The 25,364-nt window shown below is 36.7% G+C and overlaps 1 protein-coding gene across 4 annotated transcripts in view; it reads right to left on the bottom strand.

The window, feature by feature from the left end:
• The window catches only part of ERBB4 (erb-b2 receptor tyrosine kinase 4), a 918,585-nt gene that overhangs the window by 209,124 nt on the left and 684,097 nt on the right, over positions 1-25,364 (bottom strand). For 2 of the 4 annotated variants that reach the window (XM_087919620.1, XM_087919622.1), the window contains exons 14-16: positions 21,592-21,685; positions 20,881-21,035; positions 10,137-10,181 (exon numbers count right to left, since the gene is read on the bottom strand). In XM_087919620.1, coding sequence (XP_087775746.1) covers positions 10,137-10,181; positions 20,881-21,035; positions 21,592-21,685 — 294 coding nt within the window. Of the gene's footprint in view, positions 1-9,937; positions 10,013-10,136; positions 10,182-20,880; positions 21,036-21,591; positions 21,686-25,364 lie in introns of all 4 variants that reach the window. The other 2 variants (XM_087919619.1, XM_087919621.1) reach the window with 1 other exon arrangement.

Below are 25,364 nucleotides of genomic sequence, written 5' to 3'. Positions count from 1 at the left end.
GCAGGACTGATATATAATCCATATCAGTGTTGGGATTCAAAAGTTCCCACCACCAGTTCTGTGGGTGTGGCTTGGTGGGCATGGCTGCAGGGGTGGGATCGTGTGCCTCGAGTGATTGCGCAATTGTGTGCATGCATGCGCCAAACTCTCTCTCTGCGCACATGTTAAAACAGTAAAAGCTAAGCTACTGCACTTCTCAGCTGTTTACCTCAGAAATCTGCTCTGCCGCGCCAAACAGCTAAGAAGTTAAAAAGGACCTAGGAGTAGAGGCGGGTTGGTGGGCCCAACTGCAGAGTGTTGGAGAGGCTCGCAGCAAACCGGTTCTTTGCCAGCTGATCTTCAGTGCTACTGGTACGCCAGAACCGGGCCGAACCAGTAGAATATCACCACTGATCCATATTCTGATACTATACCCCATCCTGGATATAGTAGTAATGTAATCTCTCCTAACAACTCTACAAACATTCTCCCAAATATCAGGATTAGCCCATCATATTTCTTTTTATGATTAAGAATGGTTATCATCAGGGGATACTTTCTGGTTAGATGCCACGGGAAGCAAGAAAAATCAACTAGAACCTCTTTTTTTTTTTTTAACAGAGGTACAATTGCAGGCGAAGAAAGTAAAAGGAGAAATCTTATTATAGGTTTCTCACATAACCTATAGTTGAATATCATTTGTCAAAGGGAGACAAATAATGTTTCATGTCTGATTCTATAAAATTCTCAATGCAGTAGTATGCCTACTCTCCATTATCATCAAAAGTTGACTGCTGCTGTAATACACTTTCATGTCAAATGCTGATATTGAACAACGCTTGCTAGTGTTGGGAAAAGAATCACACAACCAGAAAATATTCCAAGGATATTCTTCACTGAACTTTAAGCAAGATAATTTAAGAATCTGACATCAAATCCTGCCCCCCCACCCAAAAAAGGTGATAAGAATGGATGTCAGTTTTAGGAGTATTAGCTTTCTAGGTACAAAATAAGGTAAATCTATTAAAGGATAGGCAACTATCCCCACCCCCTTTTTTTGTATCAGCCAACTCATCTCTGACTACAAATTTGAGAAATACTTTCCTGCCATTTGTGATAGGAAAGATAAAGAATAATACTATATTTGCAATAGTGGTGAATATCTGTAGGTGTAGGATAAGGGTGAAGGTTCATTCTCCAAGCTTGTTTTGTTACCAGGCTATGTAACATCTTCAGCCGAGTTTAGGGAATGTTGGTGTTCTGTTTAAAAGGGCTTCAGGTATGGGTGTGTCAAGGGAGGGCCTTGTAGTATTATAGTTACTAAAATAATCTTTACATCAGTTGAAAGAAACAAGCTCCCGCCTTATCTATAGTCTATAATAAAAGATCCATAGAAGCCAAAATATCAGCAATAATTATAAAATATAACACTGAAAACAACATATGGGGGAAGAGATCCAGAACTTATTAACTTAGTAAAGGTGGATGTCCTTTTACAAATATGTTACAACTGAAGGGAAAGAAAATTTTGCAACCATATGAGTCACACTTCTGTTGACAGCACTTCATGGAGGGAGGGAGGGAGGGAGGGAAGAAGGATTGCTGTTGCTGTTCCATACTCCTTTAACCTTCAAGTCCTCACTGCATACTTGCCAACTCATATCCTGACTTTCCTGAATTGTTTTATTTTTTTATTTTATTTGGTTTGTCAATTGCTTACAAGATAATAGGTATAAGTAAAAACATAGTTATGAATACATGGATACATATAAGAAAAATAAAAGAAACAATAGGACAGGGACTGTAGGCACGTTGGTGCACTTATGCATGACCCCTACAGACCTCTTAGGAAAGGGGTGAGGTCAATAGTAAAAAGTCTAAGGTTAAAGTTTTTGGGGTTTGGGGAAGAAACCACAGAGTCAGGTAGAGTATTCCAGACATTGACCACTCTGTTGCTGAAGTCGTATTTCTTGCAATCAAGTTTGGTGCGGTTTACCTTGAGTTTGTATTGTATCATAGGGACATCTGATAGCAGAGGAAAAGGCAGGAACAGGGTTAGAGTGTTGGAACCTACACAATCAATCCAATTCTCTTTCTCTGCAATTGAGGAAAAGAAAAGCACTGATCCAGTAATGCCTAGAGCAACTGCATGTGTGTGTGTGTGTGTGTGTGTGTGTGTGTGTGTGTGTGTATGTATGTATGTGTGTGTGTGTGTGTGTGTGTGTGTAATTATATCATTCTTCCTATGAAAAGAAGGGATAAACATGAAGTGGGTTTCTGCATAACAATTAAAGGACTCACTTACTTGCAGTATATAAAATTATATTCTATAGAATTATAGGATAATATATCTATCCTTCTGTCTAAACTTTTCTACTATGTTCCGGTCACAAAATTGGGGCTGTAAATATCACGCTACTTGAAGCTTGCACTCATTAAATGATTTTATATGGTCCCTGCTGACTTTAAAAGGAACTCAAATGAGTAACCACAAAATCTGTTTACCTCTTGTACAGAAAGAAACATGCTGTGGTTTGGTATATTAATTCTGCCACTCTATCTGATCCAAAATTCACTGACAGCTATCCCCACAGTGAAAAAGATACTTCATGCAAGCTAATATTTATGTTCAAAAATAGGTTCTGTTTCTCAATTTAATAAATGGTAGGACTTTTCAGAACAGGTGGTCTTCCATGGGATGAAACTGCAAACAGTGGCAGAAATTTAGGTTTAGAATCTAAGTTCATCTACTGAGATTCTTGGGCCTTTCTTATTAATGAGGCACTAGAGAATCTTGAAATATTCCCAAGTAGCAGATTTTGTATTTCTTCTCCTCTTAATGATGCTTACCTTTCAGGTGTTGTTTGTAATTATAGCTAAATGAAGCTGTAAAAAGTTAAGCTTAGAATAAACAAGATCTCAGTGTTCTACATAAATTCCCCACTGCCACCACTACCAAAATAACCAGAAAGAAAGAAAATTGAAGAGCTAACTTGAAAATGATCCACTCCTGCGGACACAGACGTTTAAATTAAAGTTGATACCACAATAGAAGTATATAATGTGCCAGAGGCGGGTAATATGGTGGCCTCTAGATATTTTGGACTATAATGGGTATAATCCACAATAATTGGATGTATAGCCTAGAGCAAAAATATAGACCAAAGCATCGGATAACTCTAAGTTGCCTACCACTGGTCTATGAAGTAAACAAATTCTTTGAATAACCAGATTATTTCTTTTTCTGCTTTGCAGGGTATGGATCCCTCTGTGAAAAAAGATATTGGTATCTGGGGAAATTACAAAGCATTTTCTTCAATAGCAACATCCACATTATTTTTAAAATGTCACTATTGCTGTCATTTACTTCTAAAGTAAAGTTTTCTGAAATTAATTTGAGAGTAATAATTAATGAATGTTCAAAAGCATGGTTTTTTTTTAAAACAAATGTAACAAATCCTAATGTAGTAAGATAATTTATATTTAACTTTTTCAAAGCAATAGGATTAATTTGGTATCAAAATTGAAATAATTGATACAAAGTTTATGAAAACAGTTTCAGTCATGTCACTGGTTCAGCTCGATTATTCAATGAATAATGAATGAATAATGAATAATATTTCAATGAATAATAATGAATAATATTCGATTATTTTAATTTCTGAACTGTTTTTCTGAGATTGGTTGCATGAGAGCTACAGTTGTCACAATCCTTGACTATTTGGCTATTTTTACCAAAATCTTCTTGTAAATGGGGAACACTTACAGTAGGATTTTTTTAATTAAAAATCAATTATTTCATTTCAGCTTAGAAAATTTTACCTCTCTATTTATATGCCTTTTGGTTTTTTTTAAAAAACCCTTGTTTAAGTAGTTTTTACTTAATTATATAGAGTACAATTATCTTATAAACAACTGGAACATATAGAAAACTGTAATCGACACAGAAGAGCATAGTGCTATAAAAATTAAGTCATCTATAAACATGCAGAACTTATTAATGGAAGTTTCCCTTTCCTATCATGTATTCTGTGTTGCTGAGTTACTGTGAAATTATAATGAAATCCTGCTGTGAAGTGGTTATCAAACACAAGGAGGAAAAGGTTTCACTGCTTTAAAAAGGATTTGCTGTTAATTAGCTTTTGTATACATACACCGTCAACAAAAAAAGAAAGCTTTGTATTTATAAAAGGTGATGTGAAAGAAGAAATGTGCTTTTGTTCAACTGGAAGAAAAGATGAAGAGCATTAATATACGCACACAGTTTTACCTCACCATTTCTCTGTGGGAAAGATTTGGCTAATTAGTTCCTGTTAGTTAAAAGGGGATATGTGAAAATAAGGGGGACTATTATTTAGGGTATAAATCAATACATACATCTGATTAGAGAAGGAAATATTAAAACATTGTTTTCCTATACTGATTACATCTGCCACATTATGACTGCTTATCTACCAGAAAAAGAAAAATTATTTCCTTTCATTTTATGGATTCTTTTGCTCTTAATTATACCTTGAATGCTTGCTCTGAAAGCTGAAATGTTAGCATTTCCCCCCAAAATATAGTCATGAATAAGCTCTTCAGTTGGGCTGCTAGGCTTTGAATATTGCATCACTTTCTGGCACAAGATATTTCATCTGGTACACAAATGAAGTTCTAGGCACTTAATATTACTTACCAGGAAGGCAATAGTTATTCATGACCTCTATATGTTTCAAGTCTAGGTAGTGAGTCAAGTCTAGGTAGTGGAAGATAAGTCTTGCAGAAGGAGTACTGTGACAAAAGATCTCAGGTGGCAGAACAGGGATAAACTTTGGAGTATGCCTCCTTGATAGAATCATGTCTAATGGTCTCATAGATCATCATCTATATATATATGAAAGCAAAAGACCACTCACGCAGCATCACAAAATCTCCAGAACCGTAAAGCCTACATACTTGAAATTTGGCACGTATGTTCACCTTGGCTTCTAGGTGCTCACTAAGAAAGGATTTTTCTAAATGACCATCAGATCATTAGTATTTCTTAATACAGTAATTACCATGCTCTGATCAATGGTGGGATTCAAATTTTTTACTACTGGTTCTGTAGCATGGCAGGGGAAGGATGCTGTAAAATCTTCAGTCAGAGGTGGTATTTGCCAGTTCTCTGAACTACTCAAAATTTCCACTACCTGTTCTCCAGAACTGGTCAGAACCTGCTGAATACCACCTCTGGCTCTGATTCTAAGGAGCTCTGTTCCCCCTCCTCACCTGAAAAGAACTCTGTTCCAACTGCCAGTTGTCTCACATTCCATTACTTCACATTCTGTTACTTTAGTAACTCCACAGCCATTTGCACCACTCAAGTGACCCGAGGACACAGACAAAAACCTCCATGACTCTCTAAAAGGATGCAAACTACATTTTCAAACAGGAAGCTACTTTGGCATCAAAGGTTGTATTATTTTGAAGAAGCTCCTTGGATGAGAAGCAAAACATTGTTAAAGAAAAACCAGAAAGTCCAGTTGTCTCCTGAAAAAGAGCACCTTTCGAACAACAGTTGGAGGATTGTATTTTACAACACTTTTGCTGAAAAGATAGATAGATAGATGATAGATAGATAGATAGATAGATAGATAGATAGATAGATAGATAGATAGATAGATAGATAGATAGATAGAAAAGATAGATAGAAAAGGAGGAAGGGAAGGAAAAGGAGGAAAGAAGGAAAGGAAAGGAGGAAGAAGGAAAGGAAAAGAAAGGAAACCCTTATGTGTTTCAATCACTGACCACCACTGAGGCAACAGATTGTGAACAAAAATTTCTCCTGCATAGCCCGATCACATTGATTCATCGCAAAGCATGGGTATCAGCTAGTTTTATATATTCATTGTATTAGCAGTGAAAGCCCTGGGCATGGAAGCTAACCAGGACCATCCGGATTAGTCCCCAAGTAGGAGGTCTCCAGACAATTTCAGTCCTGAAAGCTACTTTGGGAAGTTGAAAATCACCCTGGAAGATGGCAAGGGCCAACTTCTCCTCTCCTGTTGCCAAGTAAACAGTCCATGAAATTATTATAAAGGGAGACTCTAAGTTTATTTAAAAAATTCACCCCTCATTGATGAATGAGAATGGAAGAAAACGTATAGGTTTGCTTTGGAAAATCCTACATAGTAGAGGCATTATCCTCTTTCCCCTTCTACTTTCTTCCTGTTTAGAATCAAGCCTTGGTTCCTCAGTGAAAGAATAAAGGAGTGTTTGAATTTTTGACTTTAAGCATGAGGCATCATTGGGCTTGCCACCACTTAATTGGTTTGGGCAGTTTATGGTAAAGCTCACTCTTCCTTTACGGTAAAAAGTTGTAATACTTTACAGTAGAACGATTAATAAACTGCTTGTTTCCATATCCCTTGTCCTCCTTGTGTTACAGCACTATACAATAGGTAAGTTAAGAGTGAAATATTGGATTGATTCATTTCCAGACATTAAGGAAGCAAACATTATTAGATCTATTCAGTGATCTGATTAAAAAGAGGGGAAAGTGAATCTGCTCTTATAGTTCTCTTGAAAATCATTTAAGAAAAACAGCATTTCTTCTTGGTTCTGCACAATTATACAAAATAATTAATTTAGTTCAAGGAGATCTCACTATGTATATGTCCATACATACTCTCGATTTCTTTTCTCCTTCAAATTTGCATTCATACCTAATCATTATTACTGTTATGTATTGAATATATATAGTTGTGTTAAGCCCTGCTAAAGTGAAACTAACCTTTAGATGACCCTAACTGTTAACCCCAACTGTTTTGGAGGGAAACTTAGAACATTCATATTTGGGTGGGCTTTTTCAAGTATTATGATTAGTTAAGGCCATTTGCCTGCTGTTCCTCAGTTCTAGTTTGAGTTAGTAAATGCTGTTGTAGCTATGCTGATCTGCTTCTTGCCTACTGAAGCCCACTACACAATAATTACTATTCATTTTGTTAAGTTTTATCTCAGTTTGTCTCAGTTTGTCTTCTGGTACCAATTGGTAATATATATGGGGAGGACAGGAATGAACCTGGCAGTTATTCCACATCTTTGAGTTGCTTCCAGTATCATTGAACTGGATGCCATTTGGACCAGTTATTTACAACTGAGATTGAGTGTGCTATATTGGCACTATAGGTGGTAGTTTTGCAAACAAAGTTAGGCTTAGAGTTAGGCCTTTATGGCAATTACACTATATGGTGTTGAAGAGTATATTTTGAGCCTCTTTAACATTTATTAATGTATCTAGGCAAAATAATTTAAAATGAAGTGACATATACTACAGTGTTCTTTTTAATTAAATTCAGAGATGCTAATATGTGTTTAAAATCAAGCATGGGCCATAGAAGACTATGCATTTTTGAGCGAAGACTTGGACTGCAAAATTCAAAGCAGTCTGCAGTGTGAAGGCAGATATGTGATGCTTTCTGTGCGGACATTCTGACTATTTAAAAATCCCTTCATCACTATAGTATTCATCAATTCAGTTTTTCATGATTTTCAAACTATAAGTGATCATAAAGCTAATTACCAGTACAGTTAAAATGGTCATTTAAAAAATGATATAATAAGTGCATGGCAAAAGCTTGCAACAGCTAGTAAGGGGGAATACAACAATAAGCAAACTAGAAGCAATCTGCCAACCTACCAAAGATTGCCAACTAATTCTGGCATAGTCTCTGTTCCTCTCTTCTTTTCTCTTGGTATGTGCTTCCAATGCTGGTTTTAAGAGCTGATAAGTCCATTTTTTGCCAGTTGTTCTGTAAGAGGGAATTCTTTACTGGCAAAAACTGGGACACATCTGGCTCCTTACTATTGATAACTAATAGGAGATTATTCCTATATTTATTCTACTTCTATTCCAAATCTATATGTTAGCATGGATCAGTGTACAGTTCTTCTGTGCCTTCAAGTGAAATCTACTGTATATATTGGACAGCAGTGGGGAATCTTATCACATAAGTATACTGATCTAATTCCCATTAATAAACATCAACTTTTTGCTCACTTTAGTAAGCTCCTAGCTTGATTCTATGCTCAGAAGGAAGCCATCATGACTTCAGGAGGACATATTCCTTTGCCCATATCTGCAATGTATTTGTTCCATTGAGAAGAACAATATCCTAGAACTGAAATGTGTTGGTTTCTCTTCCAAATAATATTTTACCTAGCCTTTGGCAATATACTATATTAACCAAGTTCCTGGGTAGGGATAGGAACAGTTAGTTATTGGGCTAAAATAAATGTATTTTAACAATGCCCATCTATATATAATTTTCTGCTGATCTGAACTTATTTTGTTAATATACAATCTAGCCTCAGGATCAAAATGTGTCATAGAAATACATTTGTATTTTTAATAAAAATTATACACTGTAATATGAGACAATACTAATTTGGTTCAGCAGATTAGGCATCTTAGAGTTCCTGTCAGCCAAGACATGTCAGCTGGTGGAGACCAGGTAAATGCCTTCTCTGCAGTGGTGGGATTCAATTTTTTTTTACTACCAATTCTGTGCGCGTGGCTTGGTGGGCATGGCATGGGAAGGATACTGTAAAATCTCCAGTCAGAGGTGGTATTTGCCGGCTCTCTGAACTACTCAAAATTTCTGCTACTATTGTGTTCTACAGAAGTTCTATTTTTTGGTCCGCATGTTGAGCGGGAGTTTTGCTTGTTCTGATTGGCTGAGCAGCCTGACAGTGAACTATAAAAGGGAGCTGTCAGACAGCATCAGCTGTTACCTGTCAGCTGGCTGATTCAGCAACATATGGGCAGACTAGGGTAACCTGTTTCTTTGTTACAATAAACATTGTTTCATTCTTCAGTGCCTGCCTCAGCTCATTCTTAGAAAGAATATAATAGCTACCAATTCTCCAGAACTGGTCAGAGCCTGCTGAATCCTACCTCTGCTTCTCTGTCATATACCTGCCCTCTGAAACATTTTTCCTCCAGAAATCAGGATAGCTTCAACCCTGATTGCTTTTTGTAAGATTTTGACGACTTGATGATGTGCCCAGATCTGAGACCCTGAGTATTGTTAAGGACTCCATTTCTTGCCTGAATTAACATCCATGGCAACAGGTGTGTGTGTGTGTGTGTGTGTGTGTGTTTTATCATATACACCACCCAGAATCACTTGTTAAGATAGGTGAATAAATAAATAAATACCTCTCAAGAACTATCAGATAAGTAAGACAATTCCTTCAAAATTTTCAGAAACAACTATTATATCTAAATACAAGTAACAAAAAGAACTACATTTTACAAGATGATGTTGATCTAAAGAAAAAGAAGGGTCAGTGGATGAAAGGTTAGTCAGAATATTTGAGGCAGAAAATCACATTAACCAGTTTGATTAGTTTGGGACATATAACCAGAAAGGATCCATTCTATTTTTCAAACTCAACTCTTGAAAACTTCCTGGACAAGTCCTTGTAGTTGTCTTGGCAAGATTTCAGAAGTGGTTTGGTTTTGCCTGCATCCTAGGGCTGAAAAAGAGTGACTGGCCCAAGATCACTTAGTTGGCTTTGTGCCTAAGCTAAAACCAGAACTCACTGTCTCCTGGTTTAGTGTTGCAACAAGTTTTGTCCCACCCTCCTCCCATACCAGTAGTGTAGTTTGAATACAGGCTATGGAATGTCTTAAGGACCCCAGCCTGCCTTACACAATCTCCATTTAAGCCTCCACTAAAAGTATACTTTTAGCATTCAAATTCCCAAAAGAATCATGAAAGCATGTGTGACCTGCAATCTTACGTTTAAGGGTGCATGCTTAAATTTATTTAATTCAGTAATTCAGTCAATAGTATAGAAAGTAGCTCAAAAGGACTTGAATGGATGAATACAAATTTAGGATCCCACTCAGTAAACTGGGTAATGTGATTATCCTACTCCTTACAAAGAAAGAACAAAAAGAACAAAAAGTTGGGATGGCTGATGTTACCTAGCGTGCTGGAGTAATATGGACTGGCGTGTCCATGGATAGTAAATGCAGTCATGCCTAGTGGGGCCTCTACACCTGCAGGCAATTACAGAACAGAAAAGATCATTCACCATTCACAGGGGCCATGCACACACAAGCACCTTTGCGCACACATGGAACATGGGAGGTGTGGCAAGAGGAGCAAGTGCTCAGCAAGTACCTATCCATGAAACCAATGCAGTCCTCAAGGCGTGGGCCTATGCACCTGCAGCAAATCCAGGTGAAGGTGGGGGAAGGGAAAAGAGAGAAAGAGAAAACATGCATTAGGCATTTTATAGGCAGAATCATCATTATCATCTTCCCCCTTTCATTTTCCTCACTCCAAATAATTGATTACAATATTCCCTCAATCGTCATGAAGCCATTGCTTCAAATGTTTTTCATTTCAAAATGCCTCCTGTTATGCTCTGTTTGTAAAATTGCAAGGCTAAATCACTGTAAATCTTCGGTTACTTACCTCAGTACAGATAATTGTGAGTTTGTGTAAAAATGATCAGAACCAAGTTTCACCTGACAAGGCAAGGATCTACATAGTACCTTAATACAATGGCCCAATAAATTCAATCATTAGTGAATATAATGTGGTTATGGCTTAAAAGATAACAATTGACTTTTCTATATTTCAAGGGGCATAACTACCATTCAATTATGCTGCTTCTATCAAGGCTGGATAATTATATTCATCCAGTGTTTGTGTTTATTGACAGATCAACTGATTGATCATATTTATAATGCAACCAAACTCCATTAAGTGCTCTGTACAGCATGCAACATTTAAAATAGTAAGAAACAATATAAGAAAGATAAGTTTCTTTGTGCCAAGAATGAAATCATCAGGTTAATATGCAAAATTATATCAAAGGCTCATCACACACACTAACCAAAGCCCTGGGGGAAAGCCAGGTGATGAAGTGCTTTTTGAAGATAGTCCAATATGGTTCTATGGGGATATTGTTTCAGAGGGCAGATACTGCAACAAGAAAAAGCCTGCTTCCTTGGCCAATCAGGCAATATGATTTAATGAGCATAATGCAAAACAATTCTTGTTGGATTGTATAGGACAGGAAAAGGTGATCAGAGATACATAGTATCTCAGGCAGCCAAGTTCTATGGATAAAGGGCTTTATTTGTGGTAACCCAGCAATTTGAATTGTATCTGAAATCTAACTGGTAACCAATGCAGTTCATGAGCAATAGTGTTACACCGGCATAGTCTGGCGCATCCATTACTATCTGCATTGATGCATTCTGGACCAGCTGTAGCTTCCAAGGGATCTTCAAGGGCAATCCCATTTACAACACATTGCAATAGTCCACACGTGAAGTGACTAAGGTACAAATTCTTGTTTTGATAGGTGGCCACTCCAGTCCAGGAGCAGGCATGGCTAACATACAAGATGGATCTGTGCAATAGATGTCTTGGCAAGACCTATCACCTCACTTCTGTGGAGGAACTAGAAAAATCTTCAGATTACACCCCACTCCTAAATGGGAAAATGCAAACCTGTTCAAAATTAAATATTCACAATGGCTCAAATACTAGGGTTGAACTCGAATCTGTTCCTATCCATCTTGATCCTTATAACCTCTAGACCAGGGGCAGGCAATTAATTTTCCTGAAGAGGCCACATGAAATCCTGGGACTGTTGTGGAGGACCGCAGTCTGCCACTACCCCACCTCCCGGCCACAGTTCAGACAGGGATATACAAATGTGGCCCACAGGCTGTAAAATGGCCAAGTCCTTTCTACATTCTGGCATCCAACAGCATCACTTGGACAGCCCAGGGTCAATAAAAGAGTGTATCATCTCACACCATCAAATGACTTTAGCCAATGGCCTCATGTAGATATTATACGGAGTAAAAGCATCAAGCTTTGAAGCATCTCACAGGTTAGAGGCCACATGAAATCCTGGGACTGTTGTGGAGGACCGCAGTCTGCCACTACCCCACCTCCCGGCCACAGTTCAGACAGGGATATACAAATGTGGCCCACAGGCTGTAAAATGGCCAAGTCCTTTCTACATTCTGGCATCCAACAGCATCACTTGGACAGCCCAGGGTCAATAAAAGAGTGTATCATCTCACACCATCAAATGACTTTAGCCAATGGCCTCATGTAGATATTATACGGAGTAAAAGCATCAAGCTTTGAAGCATCTCACAGGTTAGAGGCTTCAGACCCAATTTCTCTTCTTCCCCATCAACTAGAACTACACACAGAGAAAGGGCACCCCCCCACCCTTGCCAGGAGGATCATGGGTCTAACAAAAAAGGTAGTGGGTTAAAATATCCCAGCTAACCTTGCAAGACTATACCCAAGTATCTTAACAGGACTTGCCCAGTCACAGTGGAACTATGAGCAAATCTCAATGACTTTATCGATCAGATAGCTAGAATATTCCTATAGGCGTCCTTCAGATGCCATGGTATAATATCTAAAATGGACTCTTATTCTAAACCTTGTTTGGTTATGTTTACTCTTCATCTTTCTCCAATGTGCTCCAGGGATTTTCATTGGCTTTTCATCTCCCAGAGCTATTGAAAAAATCAAAGAGCACCATGGGATCAACAATCAATTACAGTGAGAGGCTGAATAGAAACAATCTCATTCTAGGCTACAACTAAGGTCTTGCCTTAAATGCCCATCAGAACCTCTCAGAAAACCCCACGTTCTCTTTGAAGCTGTTAATTGCATGGTACAGACAGATCCATTACTTGCCCGGGACAGAATGAGTCACACCCTGTCTGCAGGCTGAAGTAACATCAGCAAGCCAAAAAAGCAATGAAAGATTGATCTTTCTTTCATAACTGAAGATACACTACCAAATAACTTTGCAACTACTCTGAAGCCAGATTTAGTATGCCCCACCCAATGCAAGACAGGCTCTTGATTATTTGGATCCATGGTTGTCACAGCAGCCATGAACTCCTGAACTACCTCAGACTATATGCTGCCATGAGGTAAGTTAAAATCTCCAAGATCTAGTAACCTTAGGGACCTAGCTGTTAACGCAGTAACAAAGTTAAGCAAATCAGGAAGGATGCTTCTTTATAGCAGAGAGACCAGTATAAGAATAATGACTGTCGAATAAGATGGGATGGGATGGAATAGAATCTTTATTGTCACTTTAAATGTACACTAATTAGTATACATTAAAATGAAATTGCATTCAGGTCTCAAAAGATAAACATTATACATATATCCACATACACACGACAGAGAAATATCACAGTCTAGTTTGAATGTATACATATATGGCAAAAAAAAAAAAAGAATCCTGTGAATTTACAAGATGGATGGCATAAGGAGCAAAGCTGTTACAGAATTTAGTAGTAGTTCTGCTACAGATACTTCGAAACCTTGTCTCAGAGGGGAGTAACATAAACAGACTGTGAAGTGAGCGTGTGGGGTCTCTAACAATGCTTTGAGCTCTAAGCACATAGCACTTCCTATAATTTTCTCAGCTGTCCTTACTGCTCTCTGTATGGACCTTCTATCAGAGGCGCTGCTTCCACTAAACCAAACTCTCAATTGTGCCTCGTAAAAAGTGGCCAGTACAAAAGGAAAAAGATGTGCTTTCCTTTTCTGATGCAAGGTATGCAGATGCTGGTTTGCACACTTCACTAAGGATGATGTGTGGAGAGACCAGTTCAGATGATTAGTTATCTGCACCCCCAGATACTTAATGTTATTGATCACCACTACAGCTGCAGCCTTGATATAAAGACTCTGCTTTTTTCTTTCTAAAATCAACAATGATCTCCTTTGTTTTGTTAACATTCAAAACCAAGTTATTTTTATTGCACCAGTCCATCAAAGACTTCACCTCCTCCCTATAAGAATCTTCATTGTCATCCTGGATAAGCTCCATCATTGTCGTGTTGTCCAAATACTTCACAATATGATTTGTCGCAGACTTGGCACAGCAGTCATGGGTCATCAAGGTGAACAATAAAGGACTCAAGACACAGCCTGTGAGAAACATATACTCGAGATGGAATTGAAAACTTTTCTTGCAATTCTCACAAACTGGGGCCTATCAATAAGGAAATCAAGTATCCAGTTACATAAAGAAATATTAAAACCTATAGGCCCAGTTTGTTTACCAAATGCTGATGAATGATTGTGTTGAATGCTGAACTAAAATAACAGCATTCCCACATGAGTATTTTTCTCCTCCGGGTATGCCAAACCAAGATGAAGCACAAAGAAAGTGCATTATCTATAGAGCCTAACTGTCAGCCAAAGGATTTCACATCCAGTTACATGAACAGCACAGCTTCTGAAAGCCATCAAGACTTCTTGAATGACAGGTGCACCCCGTGCCTGGATTCATAGTTGATCTGGACTCATCAATCAAGCATTGGATGGAGTCCTCATTCTGTTGAGAACTTCAAAAAAAAAATCTTATTTTTTTATTTTTTTGGCACAAAATTCTTTTTTTCATATGCATCCTGGACAGATGCAATATCCATGAGAATGAGAAAGCCTAGTGATATATCAGATGAAATATGAATTCCTCTTCAGCATCACATTGAGCACAAAATTCATCATAAGGAATTCCTTCCTCTCTCTTGAAATATAAAATGCTCTGAAGAAAGAAAGGGTTTTTGGTCTACTTTTTAGGGAATCCTAAAGGCCTAAAGTTTGAGTATTTGGGCTTCTGGTGCCAAGCCTACCAGTCTGTTTATACATCAAATATTTTCTTGGAGAGCTCTTTACGGAATGATGTGGCAATGGCATGCTGCACTTAATGAACAGGACATTTTTTAATACCAATTACATTCCAGTTGCCAAGCTACCACAGGGAATTAAAAATTATATAGAGAAGTATTTGGATTTTTTTTTTACCATTATTCCTATTCTGAATCAAGCCAGATATCCTATCTCAGTCACTGCTTCCACTGATTCTTAAAAAGCCATGAAGAAGAAAAATTATGAATAAGAAAATAAAATGAAGGTAAATTAATTTATTCAGGGCACAAATCATTAAAACCCTGATGGCAGGGAGAGAAATAAGACCAAAAAACCACCAACATCTCAAATATGGATTATGACTACTTAAATCATCACTGAACGGGACACTGACACATTTTAAAGGAGGTGTATTTTATAAGAATAGCTTTAAAAAGAAGAGTAGTCACACTTTTATTTTGCTTAGCTACTAGCATTAATACAAGGAAGTGTTTTTTTCATGATACCTGTAGCCTGTTCTGAATAAGGTAATACGTTTGTTTCATGTTTAATAATATAAAAATCAGAAAGTTATTATGAATCAGATTTGATTTATCAAAAGCCAAAATGCCTGTTTTAGAATATATATTTTACAGTAGGTGCTTAGAAAAGACAATTGACAAAATTCAATTTTTTCATAGTTTGGTAACTTGGCAACCCTCCAAAATGTATGCATAATTTTATTAGAAGGGGATATCCAAATAAAATGTCTGTAGAAGAAACATCAGAGGTATGGTTTCATATATATGTATTATTGCCCAGATGCATTCACCACAGCCTCCAGAAATTTCAGGAGGAAGCCACAAGGGACAAGATACTGATGAATAAGATATTTGCCTGGAACAATTTTCTGCTCTATCCACCCAAACCGAATTTAAACTCACCAATGGGCTTAAGCCAATATTTCTATTGCCCCTGCTTGTATTTTTAACAATTACTATAAAGACATGCACTTAGTAAAGAATTTTTCCACTCCTACGGCAATGACAGAAGAGTGCAAAAAATTCCAATTCTTACATTTCTTTATTTCCAGGTGTTTCATAGATTCAGGAAGAGAACTAATATTATTTTAGGCACTTATATTTAACATTAACTATATTCAGCTATAAAAAAAATATCTTCCATTATTAAGCCCCTGTGAAATGCCTTTTTTTCTTCCCAATAGTAATACTAATTTTTAACTGTATAACCCAGATTTTAAAGAGCCAAATAGAAGTTACCTCTATTACAAATTCTTGGATATCTTTCAATTCTTTGTTTAATTTCCCTAAAAGCTCCGTTGTAATTAGAACTGCAAAACCAGCAAAAGGTCTCATTTTGAGGGGCAACAGCTGTTGACATCAACATTTTATTGAATTATTTACTGCTTTAATTTTAGCAGCAAAACAATGAAAGCCTCTTGTGAATTATTATTTTACAAAATTAATGTGTTGGTTGTCTCTTGATTTTTGTTAGAGATTGTCCAACAGTCTCATTGCAAAATCTCGAGTGGTCTATATTAAATTTTATTTATTTATTTTATGTAATTTATTTATTTATTTAATTTGTCAATTGCTTACAAAATAATAGGTATAAGTATAAACCTGAGTAAGAATACAGAAAATAGGTATGATTAAATGGGGACAATAGGACAGGGACGGGAGGCACGATGGTGAAGTCATACAACTTCAGTTGATGGCATGCCAAGTTTCACTTACTCTAGTGAAAAAAATTCATCTTTGGATTTGAAAATGCTCTTCTCTATATACTCTGTACTGTTGCCAAGATAACAGCACAAGTGCTCTATGAAGTCACCAGGAATCAAGTTGGATTTGAAAAATATGTTATCATATGTCATATGCACCATGGCAAAACCGGCTCTGCTGGTTGAGAAGTTTATGGAGGTATGGTAAAATAAAAATCAAGTTATTGGTGTTCTTTATTCACTTTTTATTTTTGTTTAGTCTGTAAGGTTTAAAGAAAGGAGGATTCCCAACTAAGAAAAAAGTGTACAAAGTTCACAAGTATTTACAGAGAAGAAAAGCTTCCATAAATTGCAATCCCCTCTAGCTTTCTTAGCCTATACTTTGAAAAAGAATTCACAATAGTTACAATTTGCAGGTTACTTTGAGTACTGTTTTACAAATATTCTGGTTTACACTTCCAAGTGTGACTAATACTGATTGAATTATTTGAGCAGCATTTTCTAATCAACACATTTGGCTGATACCTGGATCAAATTCAGCAAATCTAGTAGGTTTTTAAGCAATGATTCATTCAGAAAGTACTCTTACAAAAGAGCTTGGTTCTTCAAGCATCAGCATTATCCTTTGAAATGTATTCCATTGAAGTCTTCTGGAAAAGGGTACTTTGTTTTAAATGGTGTTTCATGACATCTGCTGTGTGAACATTAATGCCAAAATATGGTAATCAGAAACAAGGAGAAGAATCTTACATAAATACAAATGAGATCCTGTATCTGCGCCAACTTTCATCATAAGAAGCATTGGGAATACTTCCACACAAGGGGCATTCATAGCAAACAAGAGCCATTTTAATAGATTTAGGAGAGGAGTAGTAAACACAAGTCATGTGTCATAAGAAGTGAAGCGGAAATGTAATCACAGATGCCTAAAAGCAAAACCTTTGCAGATTATGTTGGTTGCCAGATATAATGCTATTTTATTTTGGTGACACTTTATTCAATTAATATGGTGCTTTGTTGAAGAAGGGAAAAACAATATAAGTATAGATGTTTCATTGCCTTTATAAAGATATTATAACAACACTAATTCAAATTCACTAACTCTAGGAATTAGAATTAGCTGAGAATGTGGAAGTAGGAGGAAGACTGGGCAAAGGTGACATAATACCTGAGTTCTTCTCATTAAGAGAAACTATTGTAAAACTGAAGATATTCAAACATATATCTTCAGCTTTATAAAATGTGAGGCTTAAAAAACACAGAACAACATGAGTAGGATATCATGATAGGAGAAGCTAAAAAGAAGAGGATTAAGGAAAATTCTTAAACAAAGTTCAAACTTTTGAAAACATATTAAAAGCAGAATTGAAAATAATTCTTATGTACAGGGGGAAAAAAGAGAAGCAAAACCAGTATGGCTAAATAAAAAGCTTAGTGAAGATCTGAAAATCATATATAGCAAACAGGAAAAAGTGCCAGGCTGTGAAGGAAGACCACAGACAGATAATCTGACGCTGCAGCACTGGTGTCAGGATGCTAATGGCAAGGAAGGGGCTTATGGGGGGATATGTTCAAAAGAAAAGGGAAACATAAAGATAGGTATAACAGCTGCTCAATGAAAATGGCAAAAATGCTAATACATTGGATATCACAAAAAGGCAGATATTTTATATTCATTTATTATTTTATTTCAACCTTGTTTAACAAACTTCTGCAGAGAACACAGTGAAAGGAGAGAATTAAATCTTGAGATTTTCAACCATAGCTGGATACCCTATCTTTATTTCCAATTAGTTTAGGTCCAGATGGATTGCATCCTAAAATACTGAAACAAACTGGTTGATGGTATGACCATACTCTTGTATACTTTCCCAAATAATTCTGGAGAACTGACAAATTGTTGGATGACTGGAGCAAATGCTCCTATCTTCAAAAAATGATAAACAAAGATTCAGCAAACTTCAGACCCAGTCAGTATGATATCCAGGCTTTGGAAGATTCTGGAATAGATAATAACAAGACCAGTATAGAAGCATTTTGAACACCGTTTAATAATTAAATGAGGTCTGCATAAATTTGTGAAGTGGGGCTGCTATTCCTGCTGTTTCCAAGTTTATATTTCTTGGAGATTTTAACTTGCCCCTGGCAGCATTGAGACTGGGGCCCTTTAGGATATTTCAGCAAAATATCTGACAAAGTAATCTGGGACATGCTTATCATTCACTGTGCATTGGATGACATCACAACTAAGTGGATTAAAAGATGGACTGAAATTTATATTCTTGGAATGTTCATTGATAATTAATCATCAATTTGGAAAGAGTGACTGAATGAGGTGCCTCAACAATCAGTTCTGGATCATCTAAAGTTCAATATTTTTATTAATTATTTGGATGAAAAGGTAGAGGGAATGCTTATAAGATCAGTAGGTAATTAAAACTCATGGATGCTAGATTGGAAAATTGCAGTAATAGAATTAAATTTATTAGGGATAGTACAATTTTTTTCACTTATGAAATAAAAATCAAATGCACAAATATTGGTTTAGGAATACTTGGTAGCACTAAATGTTAAAAAGATCTTCCATTTTTAAATTAAAAGTACTTGATTGCATTTAATAAGAGCCGGAAGTATGAAGTGGTTGCAAAAAAGACAGATTTATTTTAGTCTGCATTAACTGAAATATAATTTTCAATTCATGGGAAATCATTCCACTCTATTATGCTTTTATCAGACCACATCTTTAATATCATATCCAGGTCTGGCATCACACTGTAAGAAAAAATTCATAGAAATTATTCTTAAACCAATTCAGAGAAGGACAACAAAGATAATTGGATTACTAGAAATGATTTTAATGATTCCTTCCAACTTTAAGCTTCTATTTTACTGATAAATTTCTTATTTATATATCATAGCTGATGTGTGAAATTTAATTAAAAGGTTTTGCAAAAAGAGGGGGCAATTTTCTCTCCCTGTTAACGCTAACCCACCCTGCAAATCTTGAGGTTTCGCAATAGAAAGGGAAATAGGATGGAAAAGAAGGTGTGCATGTGCCATCCTTTGGGGTCACTCTGAATTAGGCCAGGTTTGCATTGCATTGCATTTTAAAATAACATAAGGAAAAACAGAGATTCAGTCCATTTTTCTGTTTAAAATCCTATATTCAAAAGTTGTCATCATTTGTACATACATTATGCAGGTACAGAGATAAAAGATTAACTGTGACCTTCCCCTTCAAATGCAAGACACCTGAAGTTCAGTTAAAAATCCAGGCAGCACATTCTCACCATACTTATTCTCTATACATTTAACTATACTTCTGTACATGAATGCAATTGTTAATGTAATCTAACAGTCTTCTTCATAATCATTTGGAAAATAGCACTATCACTCTAGGGAAGGCAGATCTACTCACTTTCATATCTCCCAGCTGAACACAAAAAGAGGAGAGACAGTTAAGGGGAGGACTGCATTCTTAATATGCTGAGGCAAACACATACTGAAGCATACTTTTGCTCTTTTAGTGCAGATTATCTTTATTACCCGTTTCCCCCATTCCAGCAAAAGCAAGAAAAGAGACTGTAAAGGGTGTGGTAACTCAGGCTCCAAGAAAATATTACAATAAATTGATTTTGACATTGATTTATCATCATCTTAGTTTTGCCATCCATAGAGACATATCGAATGTCATGTCCCTGCCAGAGTCTGAATCCGAGAAGGAAGACGAGCAGCTGTCAGGGAGTGGGAGTGTGACTCCGTTCGCTGTGGAGAAAACCGGGGAAGGGCAAAGTCCAGCTGGGCAGAGCAGGGAAGAGATAGAACAAGGGAGAGGGAATTCAGAGGAAGACCCAGGCCCACCCCCTCTTCATCCTAGGGCACGCAGGGAGGAATGGAGAAGAAAGCAACATGGGTTGCATGGCTTACGGGGGAGGTAAGGTCCCTGATTCCCTTCATTAACCACACCTAGGAATGAGAGTTTAAAAGGGAAGCAGGCTGAGTGCGAAGTCTGCTGGGAACAAACATAAGTTTATCTTGTGTTGACTTTGGTTATCTGTGTTCCTGGAATTCTCCCAACCAGGTTGATTTACTGCCGTTCCTTCACGTCTGGAATTCGATATCCTGCCCTGCCGGACTAATTACCTCATCTTGTCCTGATTGGACTTATATTTACAGATTTTGTTGACAACATTTTGGACTTGATTCTCTGCAGCCACAGGCTGTTCCTGGGAGAGTTTTTCTCCAGCCAGAAGGTAATCAGGACATTGGGGGCAAAGTTGGAGCTAATAAAAGAACTCCTACTGATTATCTGACTGTGTTGCCTTTGTGCCACGCCTCGGGTCATCCACTGAAAGGCTTGGGGATAAAAATGTAATGTTCTAGACAAATCACTTTATTCATCAAGATTAAGTGGTACAATAAAATGGATTGAAAGTATCACATGTAGCAATAATGTTTTAACATATGTAAATGTAAGCTTACCCTTGGGTACAATTTGGGTGACAAGAATGACATTCACGATCCTCATCCGCATACTTAAATATGAAGCTGTTTGTTCCTTGTACACCATCAGGACATTTTTCAACACAATTGGGGCCATCTTTAAAATGAAAGCATTTGGTACAATGATCTGGTCCCTACAAAGAAAGAAGAAACACAGAATGTCAAATTTCTGTTTCAATTTGGAGATCCCAAGAGCTACTAAGAGGCATCAAGTAAGTGTAATATTTGACACAGGATGCAATACTCACATTGCCTTAAGACTTACATTGGGACTTTTCACAAAGGCAGATCACTATTATACTTTATTAGATTTTATCTGTATTTCTTTTCAGCCCACGCAAAACTTTCATGGGAACATGCCAAGCTTCAGCACAGTGTTTCCACTAAGATTAGAACTAGAACCAGAGACACCCAGGTTCAAATCCATCCTGAGCACAATATGTTTAGGTGTTGGTTTTGGGAGAGTCCTATACTCTTAGCCTAATCTAATGCAGAAGTTTGTAATTGTAAGGAAAATTAATAGGAAAGAGTGCATTGTACATTGTCTTGAGTTCATGGAAGAAAGGCATGGATATAAACCTAGAAAATAAGTAAAATTTATAAAGAAAGAAAGGATGAAAGAAAAAAAAACCAAATCTGTTTCATATAATAACCAGCTTATATGTTGGATTGTATATGGATTGTACTTACAGCCCCACTACAAGTTATTCTGTTTCCATCCATCTTCTCACACTGCGGATCACATTCCACACAAACTGAACCATTTGCAAACTCTCTGTATTCTCTGGGGAAATAACAGGCAATTTAGAAATACCAGAAGTGACAGAATCAGGGAGCAACTTCAGTTTCTGATATGATTGTTATTCTGCAAGCAAAAGTGCCTATCCCCCACCCCCAACTACACCTTCTCTTTGATAATTGTCTAATTACATCCCCATCCCCAACCTGGATTAATATGCAAATGCTGCACTGCTAGGTTTTATTCACTGTTTGTAAAGACAAGGATACTAAAATATTCCATATTATTTATACAAACCATGCAGTGTGCTCTTTTTGATTGGGACCTGCCCAGAATTTGATATAAAATGGGAAGCTATAACAGTGTTTTAAATAAATAAACATGCTAGAGATGAAAAAACACATCTATTGAAATAAAGGGACTTATTTTATACATATCTGATCTAATTTCAACCACTAGGATTTCCTGTATCTCTGATGACTTCCTTAGTACATTTGAAAGACCTCTAACAAATTACTCCTTTGTGAAAGAAAGAAAGAAAGAAATCATCTAAAAATGCTGCTTGCACAGAAATAATGGGGAAACAGAAGTTATATAAATCCTATAATTGGAAGCTAAAATGGTTATCACTGTTAAAGGGGTGTTATTATTGGGAACAGCCCTTGGATGTTCATTTCCTGGTCTTTCATCCTGGGAATAATTGCAGAGGTTGTACAGAACACCAGACGTGCATATAACCTACTGACTCAGCATTCAAAGCCAGAGTGGTCTATTAGCCACCTAGTTGTTAAAGACAATTAGATGAAAAGAATCATACTATTGAGATGCTAAAGTTCTTCTACTTATCCCACTGAGTCTGCTGGTGAGATGGGAACTATAATCAATTCTAAACAGGGGCCTAATATCATAGCCCGATATTTTCTTGGCCTGAAAAATCTAACATTGTGGAAAGAACAGGAAGTATCTGTGCGTCTGTGCCTTTCCATCCCAACACAAGTAACTTGTTACTGTGGGGACACCATCTAGTATAGATTAGTTTATAAAAAGAGTCATAGACCAACTTATCTAAGATTAAAATTCAATACAACAGGGATTGAAAAGTATCATTCATTAATATCCTAATATTGGCAAAGAATTAAAAATTACATTACTAAAATTATTACTAACACGTTTGACATTTGAGCACATATGGAGATGACAGTAGAACAAAATTTAGCAAACTTCAGTATATTAATTGAGGATTGATAATAATAATTATTTATTTTACTATTATTATTACATCTGATTAGAAAGGGTATTGTTAGGGCCAAATGGAAATACATATAAAAGGAGAAACATAGTAATCAAGAGCTAGATGTCTCTATTACTTCAATTTTCTATTAAAATTTATTTTGATCTAGGTATATTGCTAAATTTCTCTTGACCAAGGAGAATGAACTTTCATGTCATCTACAGACATTAAATAAGGGGTTGTAAGATCTCTCTGCTAGATTTTTTAAAAAAGACCGTAAGGATTACACCAAAGTCTTTTTGGTGGTCTATATCTAATGGCTACTGCCTCACTTTAGTCATGGCATTTTCCAAACCTAAGGCTATTGTCACATTGCTGTGAGAATCCTCACTTTTGAATATTCTTTCCAGTATGTTTCTTCCAGGATGAAGATGTGGGAAAATAATCCAAGAATAGCAAGGTCATAGTGAAAGGGCTCTGACCTGCTTCCCAATTGCTAGAATTACTGTTTGTATCAGCTTTAGGTTATACAGATTACTCTCGATCTGTGGCTCTTCTGCCCTCAGAACAGAAGAAGTGGGGTTACCCTCTTTTGCTTTCTTGCTTCTCCCAGGAACCATAGCACTACAGGCTTTGTCCATAGAGCAGGTCTTTCTGATTTCACATTGTTTGTCACCTATAATGTCCCTATCAGCAGTCTCTTTACTTTGTAGCTGTTAAGGAGAAATGTGCATTTTTCCTTACTGTTAAATACAACTGAGAGCTTCCTTTTGGCTGACTGGCATCATATGATAATATCTCTATTCTGTAGGCTTTTGCAATATACAGATACTATCATGTTGTTAAAGGTAAGCACTCCATATCCTTCAGATGGGGAAAGACAGAAAGGAATGCCACTTTAGAGTTTTTAAGAATTGTGATAAGAATACATGGTTTTCATTCACCTATCCTATCTCTCCAGCAGCAAGAAAATGGCCACCACAGTGCAAATAAAAGTGCCTGGCTTATGGTGAGCCAGAAGTAGAAAGGAAAAACCAAGGAGGACAATTATGAAGTAATAAACTAAGACTGTTTGGGATTCTATTCTGAAATAATTGGTTTTGATTTTTTTTGACAGAGCTGTTCTTCTAAATTCAAAGGAATGCAGCTACAATTAAATTAGTAAAATTTTTCAGAAAGGTTTTTACTGCAGATCTTTGAAAAGAAAACCAAGGAAAGTGGTTTTCATTCCCAGATACTAATTTAGTTCTCTTTTGTATATCTTTTGGATAGAGACACTCTTTTCTACCCCTTACACCAAACTAGTGGTTAAGTACAGCATTGTCACATCCCTAAAAACATATTCAGATGCATGTACATCAGGAAGAATAAGAAATTGTAAAATCAGACACTGATAAAGAACAGTTTCAGGCAGATTCTTATCAATATCTATAAGACATCACTGAGGAAGTGACATGGATAGAAGAAAAGAGAATTTCTGTACCTAAATGCAAATATTAAAAAGGCTTTCAGACTCGAGGGCCCTGGAGTTGACCTCAGTAAATGACATGAGGAAGTTTTCTCATAAGCTAGTCTTAAACTCAGACACCATTAAGAGCAGTTGGAATTCTACTGGAAAGAAATTGAAAGCTATGATTATTTAATTATTATTGACAAATGAGCTGTGATATTCTGGCCCAATTTTAACTTCCATATATTCTTCAAAGGCAGTCCTGTGTAGAGTGCATTGCAATGATCCAGTTGGAATAAAATACACCAGATCAACATTCCTAAAAGACATCATTGGTTAATTAGCCTCATCTTGGCTACCAACAACAGCTAAAAATTCAAGGACAGGGAATAAGAAAAATCTACAAAATAGTATTTTCAAAGAAGTGCTACCCAACTCAACTGAAGTTGAATTCCAAAAATGAGATCAACTCTACTGATCAAAAATTATTTTGTCAGGTCAGAATTCAGTTTCATTTCATTAGATCTTTTTCAATTCATTTTTATCTTCAGACAATTAGTCACGATCCTGACAGTCTCCTTGGACAGTGATGGAATTGTATATTGTTGACATTGAAATCTCAGACCCAAATTATTTCTCACAAATAACTATTCCCTGCTGTCTAGCCCCCAGTCTAGTCTTGTTACCAAAATTGTGTACGGCTTCATTTAAATGATTTGAGGCAGTGTGTTTCATCTTTCCACTCCACTCCAGACAAGGGAATATGAATTCAGGAACTGAACCAGATAACCTCACTAGTTCCTTGGGACTTCCTTTTGACAGATATCAAACTTCTGCAATCTGTTGCACAACATTTCCCATCTAAAGTACCAGTCAACTTCTTTTATACAGCTGCTTTTCAACCTTCCATTTAAAATACAAGTACGGGCAAACCTTTTCCTTGTTCCAGCTTGGTGACTTTCAAAAGAATTATGAATTGTTCTGCCTTGTAGCCAAGCTTACCCATCCCCTGCAGTAAATGCTCTAGTCCAGTTACAATTGTA

The sequence above is a fragment of the Pseudonaja textilis genome, chromosome 1 (assembly GCF_049901715.1).
Source record: "Pseudonaja textilis isolate UNSWEBS1 chromosome 1, rPseTex1.2, whole genome shotgun sequence".
Lineage (NCBI taxonomy): Eukaryota > Metazoa > Chordata > Lepidosauria > Squamata > Elapidae > Pseudonaja > Pseudonaja textilis.
The sequence above is the reverse complement of the archived record's forward strand: the minus strand, read 5'-3'. Positions and strand labels throughout refer to the sequence as shown.